The sequence below is a fragment of the Nomascus leucogenys genome, chromosome 8, assembly GCF_006542625.1.
Source record: "Nomascus leucogenys isolate Asia chromosome 8, Asia_NLE_v1, whole genome shotgun sequence".
NCBI classification, from domain to species: Eukaryota; Metazoa; Chordata; class Mammalia; order Primates; family Hylobatidae; genus Nomascus; species Nomascus leucogenys.
Window position 1 is genome coordinate 35,380,353 of NC_044388.1, and position 15,824 is coordinate 35,396,176.

The 15,824-nt window shown below is 49.3% G+C and overlaps 1 protein-coding gene across 8 annotated transcripts in view; it reads left to right on the forward strand.

Moving 5' to 3' along the window:
- RBPMS (RNA binding protein, mRNA processing factor) overlaps positions 1–15,824 on the forward strand; it is a 183,612-nt gene that overhangs the window by 154,652 nt on the left and 13,136 nt on the right. For 2 of the 8 annotated variants that reach the window (XR_004031316.1, XM_030817064.1), the window contains exons 6-7: positions 1,278–1,408; positions 15,728–15,797. Coding sequence is in view for 5 of the 8 variants with exons in the window: in XM_030817064.1 (XP_030672924.1) it covers positions 1,278–1,408; positions 15,728–15,790 (194 nt within the window). In the remaining 3 variants the exon portion in view is untranslated. The other 6 variants (XM_003269539.3, XM_030817065.1, XR_004031318.1 and 3 more) reach the window with 5 other exon arrangements.

The window sequence follows — 15,824 nt, forward strand, 5'->3', positions numbered from 1 at the left end:
GCAAGCTGGCTGTGGGGAAGCTTCAACAGGCTCTGCTACTTTCTGGTTTCGCCATAGAGCAGTCCCACATCACACCCAGCAAAGCAGTTTTCTGTTGCTAGCCCCCTTTCTGTATTGAAGAGTTTTGGGGGATGGGAAGGATGCAGAGACACTGGGCCTGGAATGGCTCCTTAGATGGTAGGAAGAAATGAAGTGACTCTCTCGACCTTGGGTCACATGCACTGTAGACTTAGGGAAAGTCCTGAATGGCAGAGTTACTAAGGACTTTTATCAAATCACCTTTTGCTGACTCCCGTGTTAGTCCTGGATAGCGTCCTTGGCATACTTGATTTCAGATTTTGACAGGTGATAAAAGCACATATTGAGATTGCTGCTTCACAGGGCCCAGATTCCTTGCTATTGACTGATGTTATTTTTGCCTTTCCTGAGAAGCTCCCTCATGTGTTTGCTGTTACTTTTAATGGATTGCTTCCTGATACATCAGAGGCCCAGGCACTTGCCCTTCAATCTGGCCAACTGCAGCCTGACCTGGGTGGAATTGGAGCTGCCTGAGGAACACTTAGATCAGGCACTTGGCAACATAACTCACTTTTTTCCCCTAAAAGTTAGTCTGTAAAGAGCAACTGGAAATGTTCCTGTTTACATCTTCTGTGGAGTGTAATTTTAATCAGGATTCTCAAGGTTTTTCACTTCAATTCTCTGAATTTTTAAGATCTTAAATGCCCTGTGGTCATAGTATTTGGCCCTGTATTTCTGAGGGCTACATGGAAAATGCTTGATGATCATGACTGACTTGTCAATAGTAATTATGCCAATAAACAGAAAAGTCTTCCAGTTCTGGTCTGTTGAGGCCCTGCCGTTAAGCCATTGTTTTCCCAAAGGCTCTGCAGTGGGTTCTCATGGGATATCTTTCATTGGTTCTTTCTCTCCCTTTTCCTCAGAGGGCCACATTTTCTGTTTTGTGCAGGAAATTCCCACTGTTTTGGGTTCCCCAGCTACAGTTGGAAAGACATCAGAGTGTTCAAGGCGGAGTCCAGGCCTGAGATCTCAGCAGGCCAGACAGGCAGCAGATGCTTGTTGCTTTTCTTGTGTTATATTTTTCGTTCCCTTGCTTAGCATTTGTGGGACCAAAGCCAACAAACAACAGGTTGTTAAAAGAATGAGAGTAATTTGACTTCCGACAGTGATTGGGGCTCGGGGTTGTTGGGTGTTTTGTTTTCTGATTTGAAACTAGCTGTTTGGTAACCACTAACTCTCGCCTTATTCTTTTCTTGCAGATGAGCTCACAGTGCCTGCACTTTACCCCAGTAGCCCTGAAGTGTGGGCCCCGTACCCTCTGTACCCAGCGGAGTTAGCGCCTGCTCTACCTCCTCCTGCTTTCACCTATCCCGCTTCACTGCATGCCCAGGTAATTGATACCCATCGGCCACGACTTCACTCACTTCACCACCAGTCCTTTCAAACTTGGTTCCCCAGAGCACACCATACAACTAACACCTATCTAGCTAACAGATCCACCTTCAAGAGATTAATGATCCCCTCTAAATCAAGCTGACACTCCTTCAGGACTTACGAGGATCGTCTGACAGCAATGATATCACCCACTGCCTGATGTTTGCCCCAAATGACACCTCTCTCTTCCTTAATGATCTCACCTCATATCGCACATGAGAGACCGGGGCAAGTTTATTCACCTGGCTCCCAGCTAGCTAGAGAGCATCACCAGAGTGTATACGTGTGTGCCTTGTGTGGAAGGGCTGCAGAGGAAGGTGTGTGCTAGGAGAAGGGGATATGTGCGTCTGTGCGTGTTTCTGTGTGTTGAGAGTTTTCCACTCTCATGTACGGCGAGAAGAATCTCTGACCAAAGGGAAAGCTTCCAGGGGGGAAGGCTGTATTTTCTTAAATATGTTACAGGAAAGATTAAGGGTTCCTTCTCTCCATTTTCAGGAAACCCTGTAGAAAAGGAGGTACAAGATAGTGTCTAAGATGGAATTACAGGTCAAGGTAGAGATCTCTATTCTGACCAGCTTTCTTTCTTAGTTAAAAATAGCCTGATTTTTATAAACAAACTTCCTGTTTCTCCGCAAAGATTACTGTCTACATACTAACACTTCCTCTCCCCTTGGAGAAAATATTTCTCTTAGCTTCGCTTTTAGTGCAAGTGGTAGTAATCAGTGTAAAGATTCACCTTTGGAGATCACCACTCATTCTTTGGCCTGCAAAGATTGATGACCAGTAACATAGAAAGTACGTACATAGGTTTCATTTGTCTTTCTGCATGTGTAATTCAGCCTTTAAATTTTAAATTTTAAAAAACTATGAGGCTGGACAGGTGGAGTTTTCATTTGCCTGTTTTGCTCAGTGTTTGTTTACAAGGCTGGATGAAATGAACAGCTTCCCAGAAAACCTCCTTCTGACTTAAAGCTCTTTATGTTGTACAGAATTCCCTGTCTTGATAAAGACCACCTAGAAGCAGCCCCCAATGAGGGTTCTTGAAAGTCATGGGGTCAAGATTGTTGTTGGCTGAACATCTTTTAATTATTTTCACTGAGTTACCAACATGTTGTGCGTGCATTGACGACCCGGCTTCCTGGGCTGCCCTTGGTGCCTGAGCCCCATAATGATTGCCCTTTATGTTGGGAGAAGAAGGGAGAAAGTAGTACAAGTAGTGAAGAAAAAAATGTAGGTGGTGGTGGTGGTTGAGAGTACATGGCACAGAAAATAAAGGAGCCAGGATTACCTGTGCCTTTGGCTTCTCCTTCCCCTGCTGCTTTTTCTTCCTTTTTCCACGTCAGTGCTTGGGAACCCTCACAACTGGCAGGTAACGGGGTCGGGATAAAATGTAAACCTGTGGGTGTCTTCTGCTGAGTCATGAGGATCTTTGTAGCAGGCTGCGGATAAATATGTGGATGACATGGGGCAACTAAGAGCCCCTTTTTGCTTGCCACCTCCCACCCCTGCTCTGGATGGTGTCTCCTCTTGCTAGACTGCCGGGTACAGATCATGTGGCAATTAAGGCAAATGTTAATAAATACCATGAAACAGTGGTTTGCATAGTCTTCTGAATAGCCATGGCTTTGGTTAGTCAGCAACAAAGCCTTTCACCCTTACCCTGGATAATCAAGAGTTGACAACAGCCAGAAAGTACTGGGAATTGTGGCTTTTGGCCATGACATCTGCCCATTCTTCATTCATGTAATGGGTAAAATCAGAAGTAATTCTGGAGATACGGTATGGTAAGAGAAGGGCCTAAAGAGTCTCAAGAGATTAGAAAGCATATGCCATTCATTGTAAGGAAGGATGGGGAGAGACAGTGCCAAGATTAGATGGACTCAGCCATTTGACTTAATGGGATGCATTGCCCATGGTGGCACCCTCCCCTGGGAGTTCTTCCTTGATCTTGAGACTTTCCCAAACTGGAATCCACTTAGCTCTGCCACATCGGTCCCAGATTTGGTGGGACTCTCCTCTGGTATCAGTTTTCAACGCCACTTCTTGTTTGGAGTCATTCCCAGTGCAGTCATGGACTCTATGAACAAATACGGTTATTTAAATTTATTTGTCCAGTATGAGAATCAGAATGAACTAGTAGAGGCTTTACAGATCAGCTGGTCTGACCCATTTTACAGATGAGGAAACAGGCCTGAGAAGATGGAGGGAGTTACCCACAATCTGAAGGGGCTCTACCATGACTAGACCCAGGTCACCTGCCTCCCAGGCCTGGCTCTTTCCACTCCGAGGTGCTGGCTCACCACAGACTTATTCTTTAATGGAATTTTGGAAAGGCCTCACTCCAGTGACTCCTTGGATCTTTCTTCTCTAAGTAGATGGGAAGCCTGTAAGAAGAGACTTGGAGGCAAAGCAAAGGGAATCAGCACTTAACCCTCACCCAAAGGGCCCAAGAGAATCTTTAGTAACTGGAGGCAGAGCAGACTGGAGCCTCTACGGGGCATCTCCCCATATTGGAGAATTCAGTCTTTGTTTTGGAAATCTTATAATGTCTTTGGAGAGGCTTTAAATAATTTTGTTTTTCTTAGCAATGTTATGCTCTATTTTGAGACATGGATTTTTTTTTTCTTCTAGTGTTTCTCTCCTGAGGCAAAGCCCAACACACCTGTCTTTTGTCCACTTCTCCAGCAAATTAGATTTGTCTCTGGGAATGTGTTTGTAACATACCAACCTACTGCAGACCAGCAGAGGGAGCTCCCATGTTGAATTTGTTTGTTAGCTATTTTTCCCCCCTTTCACAAAAACTATTTCTTGACGACCTTTGAGAGATTTCAATAAAAATTTTAATCAGAGCAAAAATGAACTCAAGTAGACTGCAGCGTTTTGTTTTCATGGTGATGCAATTTTGGAGCAAAGATGTTACTCTCTGACTGAGGTTTCGGGAGAATTGGGCCTGTGACACCATAGAAGGACTCAGAACGAGCTTCCTGGAGAGGCCAGGTCCTGGAGCCGAGGCCACACCGCTGCTGCTTGTCTCTGCCTGGGCTCCCGGAAGAGCCACCAAGAGCTACATGTTGGAAGCGTCTCATCCACCAGGAGACCTCACTCACTTCAGCAGGGATGCTGCATCTAGCTAGGGGAGCCCCTGTGAAACGTGTGGGTGCAGTGTGCAGTCTGCCCACCGGGATCCACAGGAAGGAAGACTAGGAGACATATGTCATTGAAAAGCAGTTGAGTCACATTTCTAGCTCTGCCCCGGCTTCAGCTGTGGTCTGGTACCCCTTCAGATTTCCCAGCTCTAAGGATACTTATTTGCCATCAGATCCCATTTTTTGGAAATTATTGGATAAGGTAATAGGACTGAAAGCCTCAGTACTGACTTAATGTTTAGAGATGAAAGAGCGACCCTGTGCAGCAGACATCGGATTGCTAAGAAGATCATTAACATTTTTAAAAGTGATCATCCAGTTTACTTTCAAGGTCATTGGTATTTGAAATGTATTAATTAGGAGAGGAAGCTTTCATCTGTTGCTTTCAAAAAGCTTACACACTGAGGAGAGCACACAGCTGTTGTGTCACCTCACATTCACACACTTCCGCCTCTTAGGTTTGAGCTCATGTTTTGCTTTCAGTCTTGTTGTGATGGGGCAGAGAGAAAGTCGTTAAAGTTTACTGTCCTTACCACATTCTCGAAACACAACACCATACACCCTGTACTTCAGGCAGAGTCACAATGTGGGGCCAGAAGCTTCTGTAAGTAAGTAGGACTGAGAGAGAAAGTCCTGGTTACCTGATTGCTTTTCAGAGGCCTCATTTGTCCGGAGTAACAGCAGTTCTATCGGATTTCTAATAGGGCTGCTGTACAGCTTACCTGGACATAAACCAAAGGTTTTAAAATTATAACACAGACTGCCTGAGGACAAGGCATGCGTGTCCCTTGGGATGGCCCTGTGACACACTGGAAAAATTTTAAAGGTTAAACCCAAAATAAATACAGAAGTGGACCATGGGAAGAGAGACATAGGCTAACCGGGAAGGGAGCTCACAGAGGAGTAGATGGGCCTGGGAATAGTGGGTGGACTACCTGAACTGCAGGGCTGTCCCCACCACCCCTGTATCTGAGCAGTTGCTCATCAGCAGGGTGGGACTTCTGAAAACTAGATTTTAAAAAAAGCAAATCGTATTAAGCATCTGCATCACTATGCCCTGTAGGAAATACTGAGGCAAAAGACTAAGGACTTCTGCTTTGGTGTCGGGTACGTTTTGAATACATAGAGTGTTGGGGGGTGTCTCGAGGGCAGTGCCGCGTATGGACCTCAGTGCGCACAGTTCCTTAGGAGTCTCCCAGCAGCGAGACAGCTGTGGATTCCCTCCAGGTGCGTGGGAGGCTCACAGGGTGAGGACTCCGATGGTTTTCGCTTCTACCGCCTGTACAGTGGCCAGTGCTGTGAGGGTGGTTGGTCCCACAGGAAAACCTGTGAACAGAGCCATGTCTGGGGCCCCAGGGACATGGCTTCAACACCTCACGTGGCAGTCCTGCCTCCCAAAAGTAAGGCAGGAGTCCGGAGATTCCCAGTGCTTGCTTCTGTGAATCTCAGGTCACTTTAGCACTTGACCCCTGACCCCGGACTACCTCGTCCTTGAGGCCCGGGCTTCCTGAGGTATATACTGTCTGCTCCAGACCTGTGGCTGTGGCTGTGGCTGTGGCTGTCTGGAAAACCACAGCTTTGAAGGACTGCAGAGCTTGCCTTTGGGGCTGTTCTGCCCAAGGCCTTCCATTGTTTTCAGACATAAATGAAACTGTTAATCCTCTGACATTTACCTTTCCTTCTCAACCTGCAGCTCTGTGAAGGTCAGACTGTGAGGAGAAGCCACCCCTTGAGTGCTCCGTCTCCTGATAGTGCCAGCCTGGCCTGGTTTCCTGTTTGGTGAGGCTTTCTAGGAGCACCTGGCTTAGCTCTCACAGGAGGAGGGGCGGACGGGGAGGCCAGGCCTCATGCTCGCTGGGTCTCCTTTCCTTTCCTAGGCCCTTCCTGGGGGCGATCTTTCTTTCTTTCTTTCTTTCTTTCTTTCTTTCTTTCTTTCTTTCTTTCTTTCTTTCTTTCTTTTTCTTTCTTTCTTTCTTTCTTTCTTTCTTTCTTTCTTTCTTTCTTTTTTCTTTCTTTTCTTTTCTTTTCTTTTCCTTTCTTTTCTTTTCTTTCTTTTTTTTTTTGAGGCGGAGTCTCGCCCTGTCATCCAGGCTGGAGTGCAGTGGTGCGATCTCGGCTCACTGCAAGCTCCGCCTCCCGGGTTCACGCCATTCTCCTGTCTCAGCCTCCTGGAGTAGCTGGGACTACAGGCGCCCGCCACCACGCCCGGCTAATTTTTTGTATTTTTTAGTAGAGATGGAGTTTCACCGTGTTAGCCAGGATGGTTTCGATCTCCTGACCTTGTGATCCGCCCGCCTCGGCCTCCCAAAGTGCTGGGATGACAGGCGACAGGCGTGAGCCACCGCGCCCGGCCAGCGTAGGGGTGATTTCTATGCCTGCCTCCTGATGCAGGGCCTGTGCTCTGAGCTGCGCCTTTCAGGAGAGCTCTGCGGGGCTTCATTTCCTTTCTAAGCTCGTGGCAAGAATGTAGGGTGGAAAGGACAGGCTCTGGAACTCCCTGGCCAGACACGAGCTCTGCCATTTACATGCTTTGTGACGTCAATTGAGCAAGTTTCTTAACCTCTCTGGGCTTCAGGAAAAGGGCCAATAGTCCTTCATGTGAACACTTAAGAGAGTGCCCGGCATATTAGAAGGGCTTCATGTTTGCTTTAAAGGTAGCCCTTCCCAGGGGTCTTTTAAGGGGCACTTGAATTTTCAGTAAGGAGAAGGAAGCCCAGGACTAAGCCTAAGCTACCCACGAGGCTGTGACAGTTAAGACACAGGATGGGCAGCACATGTGGATGACACTAACGGGGGCTGCTAGAGACCTCCCAGCTGGAGCCAAATGGAAGACTGGAAAGCAGGAATGAATGACCGGAGTAAGATGAGGCATTGCGCCACCCACAGCACCGATTGACAGCACCTGCCCTGCTCCTGGCAGTGTGATCTCCACAGCTTGTGCCAGCACTGGGAGAGCTTATTCAAAAGAGGGGCCTACCCAAACCAGGCTGGACATGGCCACCAGAACACCCTTCTGACAGGAAATACATCTGGGGTGGAGGGGGCTGGGCAGCTGAAATCCCAGAGACAGAATGGCCCTTGCTCTCACGAGTTACTTTACACAAACCCACTGTCTCTGACCTTTCCAGCTGCAGCCTTATCTCACTTTCCTATCGGAGAAACTGGAGAAAGAATCACAGGTCACCGAGCCCATTCCTCCCTGGACTTTCTGGCACTTTCTTCCCATAGTCCTTCTGCTAGGATTCTCCTCAGCCTCATTTCCAGGCAATGGAGTTACATCTTGTACTTGGGGATATTGTTCTCTTCGCAGTTCTACCATGAAACCCGAGAATCCGCCCCCAGTCAGGCGGATGCTGTCTCCCTGGCGACCCTCTCCACCTCTTCCGTCATTTGCAGTGAGATAGACATCAGCATTTTGTCCTCCATCCCAGCTGGCCTCTTTAGAAGCAGTCCTCCAAAACCATCCATCCAGGGTGTTAGGGAGAGGTGTTCTTTTGTCCAGAGCTGCTGCTGCTGAGACCCAGGCCTCTCCATGTTAGGCAGTTTTAGGAGGAAATGCTGTTCAGAAACCAGAGTCAGTCCCCTAGTATATGGCTGTGTGGCTTTGGCCAGGGTCACTCATCCCAAGGAGACTTCCGTAGAAATCACAGTATTATTCAGGATTGCCAGAACGTCTCAACGTGGGCCGCCTCCTGACGGGGCAGCATTACTCTCCGTTACTCCATTACTCTCCATTTGGTACACTGTTTGCCAGGTTTCTAAGTATGTTCCATGTTGTCCTTTGCGGAAGGTTAAACTCCCCAGATCCTGTGCGCCTTCTCCCCTGTCCTTAGTAGTAGTAAGAGCCCAAGCCTGAGTCCCAACAAGTCGCACCTGGAAGTGCCATCTGCACTCGGCTCTTCCCTGGGATTAACAACGGCGTGGCCCAACTGTCACAGTCAGGTGCTGCTGAGCGCCTGGCACCTAACTGGGACTCAGTTTTTTAAATCAAACAAACCTACCCACTCTGCTAAATTTGAGATCCTAGGCAAGTTGGTTTTTAACTGCACAGATTCTCAGTTTCCTCATCTATAAATGGGAAGAATGAACATCTCCATGGGTTTATTTTGCAGGAAACAGTAAGATGTTTGGCTTAAACTCATAGTTATGATTAAAATAGCTCTTCCAATGCCTTCCCTTTGTCAGGATTTGGTCTGGCGTGGCCCAGAGGCTCCTGAGTCCTCCCTGTAAGCTTGAGAAGCACTTAGGACACAGGGACTCCTGACCAGGACCCTGATAAGAGAAACCTCAGGGCCCGGGCTTTTTGCTTTGGTAAAGAAGAGAAGCACCGGAGCCAGGGCGAGAATGGTCCGTGGCTGTGGCGTATACCAAGACGAGGGGCTCTGGTTGGGTCAGCTGGTTGTGCACCCAAGGTTTTTGTCTTCTATAGGCATAGGCACCCAGATGCCATCCGGAAAGTATGTGAACTCTAACTGCTTTGGAAACAAAACCAAGGCTGCAGAGAAACTTTAGAATTATAAAATGTAGCCTTCATAAAAGGGGGAAGTGAACTTTTCTGTGAAGAAAACCAATTGTGACAGTAGGGGAAAAGGAAAATCAACTCCAAATGGAATCATGTTTTATTCAGGATTTGTGCTGCAGGTGGGGAAGGCCAGACCCAGCGACAGGATGGGAAAGTGGGACACCCCAACTTCAAGCTTTGTGCGTTCTGCCACGAAGTTCTATGCGCTTCACTGAGCTCAGCTCCTGGGGACCTCTAATGGCCCTTGATAGCAAACATAGTTAAAAATTAACAGACTGACAGAATTAAATATGGATGACAAGCAACCACTGTGGACTTAAATCTGACACAGGGTGTTACACGCTTGGGTGCCTTTAACCCAAGTGGCATCTCAAGTGAACTTCTGAGATGTCTGGGCACATTTCACATGCCTGTTTGGAAGCAGAGCCTAGCTTGTGCTTAGGACAGACAGGAAAAGAGTCTAAGAGTCCAGGAGAGAAAATTCTCCCTGGAGGCTTTTGTTTCATTAAACCCAGCTTTGATCGGGCTTACCAGGATGTACTCACAGTCCTAGGACCTTGTCCTTGTGGTCTAGACCTTGTCCCTGCCTGGGCTCGGACCTCAGTAGCACCTGCCATTGTGACTGGAAGATCCTGCAAGAGCACAAGGCCAGCCGGGAGCATGGCCCCCTCCAGCTAGGACTTTCTTGCTCACCTCTTTTCCAGCTGTTGGGGCAGGTGAGATGGCAGCCTTAACCAAAGACCAAGTCATATAAATCTTGACATTCTGCCTAGATCATAGCGACTTAATTGCCCTAGGCAAGGAGTATTAGGTGCTAGACAGGTAGTGAAGAATGCTGATGGTGTTTTCATGCCTGAGTCTGCTGAGAAAGAGTATAGGCTGCCGATTCTGGGGGCCGGGGAGAAGAGGAGTGGTTCCTTTACAAGGGGGCCTCATTTCATGCAGCAGCAAAATTCCTAAAAAGTGTTCTTCCAGTTTTGGTGAGTGCTTTATTAGAAATGGAGGTGAGGGTTGCTATTTAAAAGAATCTTGCAATCAGCGCTGTAAGAAAGACAATCTTTTTGTATTGCACATCATCCCTCCAGCCTATTCGATGAGTTTTGAGTTTCTTGGACCAGACTATGCTGGGCTTGGCAGCCTCTCTTCAGCCTGGCAGCCTCTGACAGAGCTTGCTGTAATGGCCTAATGTGCTTTATTTGGTGATGCTACCGAAAAGTGGATCCTGAGGTCTGGAGCAAGTGGGGCAGAGTTGATGGTAGGTAGTCACTGTGTGAGTGGTTCCCTGCAGTTGCTCAGTGTTGGGAACAAGCCCCACAGGGAACTTCAGGGCTCCATTCTAGGGAGAGTCATGGAAACCTGCCTGAGAATATCCATGCCTTCAAAACATTAACCCATTAGTTTGAGATAACATTCTTGTCACTTACATAAAACAACTTGTTCAAGCTACTGTGGGTTTTGTTTTGTTTTGTCTTTTGTTGAGGAGGTCTCGCTCTGTCGCCAGGCTGGCATGCAGTGGCGCCATCTCAGCTCACTGCAACCTCCGCCTCCCAGGTACACGCAATCCTCCTGCCTCAGCCTCCTGAGTAGCTGGGACTACAGGTGTGCACCACCACGCCCAGCTAGTTTTTTGTATTTTTAGTAGAGATGGGGTTTCACCATATTAGCCAGGATGATCTCTATCTCTTGACCTCATGATCCACCCACCTCAGCCTCCCAAAGTGCTGGGATTACAGGCGTGAGCCACCACGCCCTGCCCAAGCTACTGTTATTAACTATTTTGTTCAAAGAGGGATAGCTGACTTCTGAATGTGGTGCAGGGAAAACCTGCATTCAGGTAACAGCATCTGCACTAGGGAAGGTGAGAGAAAATCTTTAGCTGCTCCAAGTACGTGAGACATCAGAGCACTAGCCGTTTTGGTGGTCTGTCTTCCAGCTCGAAGCATGCAAATGGCACAACCTCGCCTCTTAGATCCACCAAATGCTACCACTGGAAGGGGCCTTCCAGACCAGCATTTCTCAACACCCACAGGGATTCACAACTGTTCCATAATCCAGAGATCCTGCAGTCAGATAAATTTGGGCAGCACATGTCTAGATCAAGTCAAACAGGTTTCTTTATTTTGGAACTTTTTGGAGCCGTTACTGTGCCGATATGTATCAAGACACTGCTGAAGGGACCAAACTGCATTTCTCTCTAATGTCCTTGACATTAGAGCATTTCTAAACCAGTGTTCTTCCAGCCATACTTTTTGAAACCTTAATTAAGAGCAGCATCTCTCAGACTTGAGCATGTGCCTGGTGATCACCTGGAGGGCTGGTTACAGTATTGTTTATTGGATGCCCCTCCCAGAGTTTTGGCATTTCTGACAAGTTCCCAGGTGATGCCGATGGTCCGGGAACTTGAGAACCACTGGTCTAGGCTTACCCCTTCATTCCCCAGAGAAGAAAACAGTCCAACCAGAGAGTATTTGCTTTCAGTAGTGACTATTAATTGAGCCAGTCACCTGCTAAGCACTTGTCGTGACTCTTTCTAAGGGCAAGTATGATAGTGGGATTCAGCCCCTAGAAAGGGGATAGCGCAATGCAAATCATTAATGTTAGAGTTTTACCCTGTGCCAGTCACTCACCACCGCAGAAGGGCTGGTACTTCAGGCAGGGCATCCTCCTGAGACTAGTCAAGGTCTTCCTGTCCTTGATGTCAGTATTAGGAACATAAATTCTGTCTGTATTTAATTCTCTGGCCCTTCATTTTCTCATGTATAAATGGAAGAGGATGGAAATTACTTTTATGCGTGGGTACCGCTTTCTCTAGCATTCCATTTGATTTTTACTCTGAGTTGCTTCTTTTTCTGGGTATCTTGGTGCTCTCCTGTTGTCCAATCTGTCACCATGCTAACTGCTGGAGACTTACAGTGTTAGCCATGCAGGGGCACTGCATTTTCAGAGCATTCCTGAAGAAGAGGGATGGTAGAATCCCAAAGTGTGGCCCTGGGTAGTGAACTGTAACATAGTAATAATTTACCACTATTGTTAAGTTCTAGTGGAGAAGATTCCCAGGGTCGTCCATGTTGCCTTAGGTGTCACAGGCCATGTGAAGTGCTTAGCACGGTCTCTGGCACAGAGTAAATGTCAGGGTCAGGTTGGTTAAGTATATTGTGTTAAAGTTTCTCACAGGGTCTTGAGAAGCCCCTGGAATTGTGTGTAAGACTGTGAGTGTGCACATTTGAGACAGAGAACTATGGGGGAAGAGTGTGTGTGTGTGTGTGTGTGTGTGTGTGTGTGTGTACACATACGTTTTCTGCACATGGCATGAAGAAATGTCAGGGGCCACTGCCTTGCATGGAAGGCCAGCCCTTGTCACATTATTCTAATGAGGAGCCCTAAACTAGCCTGCTGAACTGTTTGGAGAGGACCTTGACGCAGGCAGTCTGGAGGGAACTGTAGGTTTCCCCGTTAAGAATTGTAAAGCAGCCCTTATGGGATGGGCGGGAGTGACCTGGGGCCAAAAGCTCAGCAGAACAAGCAGCCCGAATGGAGCTAAGAGAGAACCCTCTCCTCATTACCCCCACACAGTGATTAGCGCAGAGCAGCTTGTTCCCCTCCCTGGGCTGGCTGCCCGAACTCTGCTGTACACCATGAGCCCTGCCGCTCTGCCTAGCTGTGGTGCGGGAACCTGGATGAGCCGCTCAGACTTGGCCAGGGGGGCACTGCCCTCTGCTGGAAGCTGGGCGCAGCGGAGCCTCTCAGGCTGGAAGAGGAGGCAGCCGTGGGTGTCTGTGGATGCGGTGAGAAGAGCCCCCCGCTTGGCAAGCACGTAGTGTCCTAGCCTGAGACACAAGAGCAATGAATTCAGGGGTCTGTGTGTCCGCCACCCACCACCACATCCACTCTGAGGAGCAGCCACCTATTGCATCGCTGGCGTCCTCACTCCTCAGCTGAGCACAGCCTCCCCTGGACCCCACAGCTCGGAACCCGCCATCCTGTCACTCTGGAGTGCGCCTTGACCAGGCTGATGAGCGCCTGAAGACGGGCTGCACACTCGTCCCCAACCCTGCAGGCACCTGTGCGAGTGAGAACGTGAGGGCTGTGCGCGAGAGCTGGTCAGAGAGGCTGGGGCAGGGCTTCCTTCTCGCAGTCACCTGCACCGAAAGCAGAACCATGCCATCCATGTGCGGCTCTCCTCCCCGGGCAGCCCTCCCCTTCTCGTGTCTACTGTGAAACACCGTCATGTCTTGGCCTCATCGGGGCTCAGCGCCCCAACCCACACCCAGGCCGCACCAATCGCACCACTGCGCTCCACACTGACCCAGTGCACACAGACCCATCACCCTCTACTGTGTGTTTAGGTGTCCAGCCCCCCACCTGCCATGGGGGCTCTGTGTCCCCGCCCCGTCCTTTCCCACCTGTCTCAGGAAGGCAGCTCCAACTCTGCTCTTTGCTTAGTGAGCAAGTGGATTCAGATGCACCAGGCCGTGAGCCGTGGGTAGGTATGAGTTCTTTCTTCTCCCCACCTCTGCCCTCCCTCTCCTCCCCTGGACTCTTCTGTCCCCTTCCCTGTCCACCCCTACCTCACCCCCATCTTCCCCACTATTGCCCTCCTCCTTTTGTTCTGAACACACTTCTAATTTCCCAGAGGAGTGTTTTCTAGCCTCCCTGCATGGGAAAAGTTTCTGACCCTTGTCCCTGTAATTGCAATGAGTGTTGGGAGTGACCCCAGCCCTGCCTTAAATAAGCTTTGGTACCTGCTGGTGGCCCTGAGGACAGCAACTTTGCCTTTCCCTGATACCAGGGACCCTGCTCTAGCTGGTCATCTGATCTCTGGTCATATCTGGCATGGTCACCAGAGGAGACCCAATGCACAGGCAGCCTGAGGGAGTCGTGGTACAGGCAGAAGCTCCAGTGTGTCCTAAGCCTGCGTTTCCTGACTCAGGCCAGTAAGGAAAGAACCGCTTGTGAGGAGGCCCATGGGGAGGAGGAGATTCCCAGGCCTTCTTGTGCTCGGACCAGGGGCAAGGTCGGGGTGCTGTGTCGGATTTCTCTAGGACCCAATTTCTAGACATCCCTGCTTTTAGAATCAAGTTAAGGGATCTCGTGGGGCCTCATCCTGGATTCTGATCCCACTGGGCTCTGTGACCAAGGTCATTGAGAATCCCCAGACCTCAGTTGGTGCCCACACCTGTAAAACAAGGAGATGAGGCAGGAGCTTTCCACCAGTCCCTTCAGAGCCCTGCGTTGTGCGGCGCTGCCTCCCAGACCCCCCTGCACATCCATTTCAGCCAGAATGGCTCTTGCTTCATCGTTAAGCTTTGGGGATCTCAGTAAGTCCTCCTCTGCCACCCTGCGAGAGGGCATCGCCTCACCTGGCCCCGCAGACCTCACCTCCACTCCCAGCAGCACTTCTGGGCTGCTCATGGTGGTCATGGGGAGACCATGCTGCCTCCGTGTGAAAGGAAGAGCAGTGGGAGGTGGGCATCTCTTGCCTGTGTCCAAAACTAACCTGGCCAGTGATGGATGCTGTTAAAGACAAACTGCGCTTGCCCTTTTGGGTGTTTTTGTGTGTGTGTGTGGTTTTGTTTTTTTTTTTTTTTTTTGAGATTGAGTTTCACTCATTGCCCAGACTGGAGTGCAGTGGCACAATCGGCTTACCGCAACCTCCGCCCTCCCGGTTCAAGCGATTCTCCTGCCTCAGCCTCCCAAGTAGCTGGGATTACAGGCATGCACCCCCACGCCCAGCTAATTTTGTATTTTTAGTAGAGATGAGGTTTCTCCATGTTGGTCAGGCTGGTCTTGAACTCCTGACCTCAGGTGATCCACCCACCTCGACTTCCCAAAGTGCTAGGATTACAGGCGTGAGCCACCGCGCCCGACTATTTTTTTTTTTTCTCCATGTTTTCCTTGGCATAGGACCTGGAATATGCTGCCAGGTGGACAAAGTGTTGCTCAATGCACCTGTGTTTGCAGCTGGCCTTCCACTTTAGAAAGCTAATGGAAGAGACAGGGCTGCTGGTCCCAGCTGGGAGGCTCCTTGCTAAAGGCTGTAGGCCCATCTCAGCAGGGTGAACAGAGGGCCTGGGGTACCAGACACCCACAGTGCCAAGAAGCTGGAACCCTTTTTCTAAAAGAACAGGAACAGAATCGCAAAGAAGTCCTGGCCAGGCCACTGGTGTGGATGGGGTCATGAACTGCCCCTTCCTTACCAAAGCAGCTATGTTTCCATACTCTGCTTAGAAAGCCATTAGATAGCCTTTCACCAGCCTAGGCCTGGGAAAAGGAATTGGCTGTGCTGGATCTTAGCCTCAAAATGGCTGCTAACCTTTAAAAGGAGGATGAGAGCAGAGGAGTTGGTGGAACTTCGGGCAGTTCTCGAGGTGGGTGCTTTCCTCAGAGAGCTTCCCCGTGTGTTCATAAGGGTGTGTGGAAGGCCTCTCAAGACACTGCTCTGATGCTTTTCAGCCCCTTGGGGAAGAGGCCCTCACAGGCTAGTGTGAGTGGGTACCATCTTGGAACAGTAGGGAAGTGGTAGCCAAGCAGGACCCTGACCCTCCATGAGAATGGGGATATGTTGGGGAGCCCTGGCTCACGGCCTTCTCCCCACATGTCTTTCCAGATGCGCTGGCTCCCTCCCTCCGAGGCTACTTCTCAGGGCTGGAAGTCCCGTCAGTTCTGCTGAATACTATGTAAGTACTCACTTTCCTATGGAATGT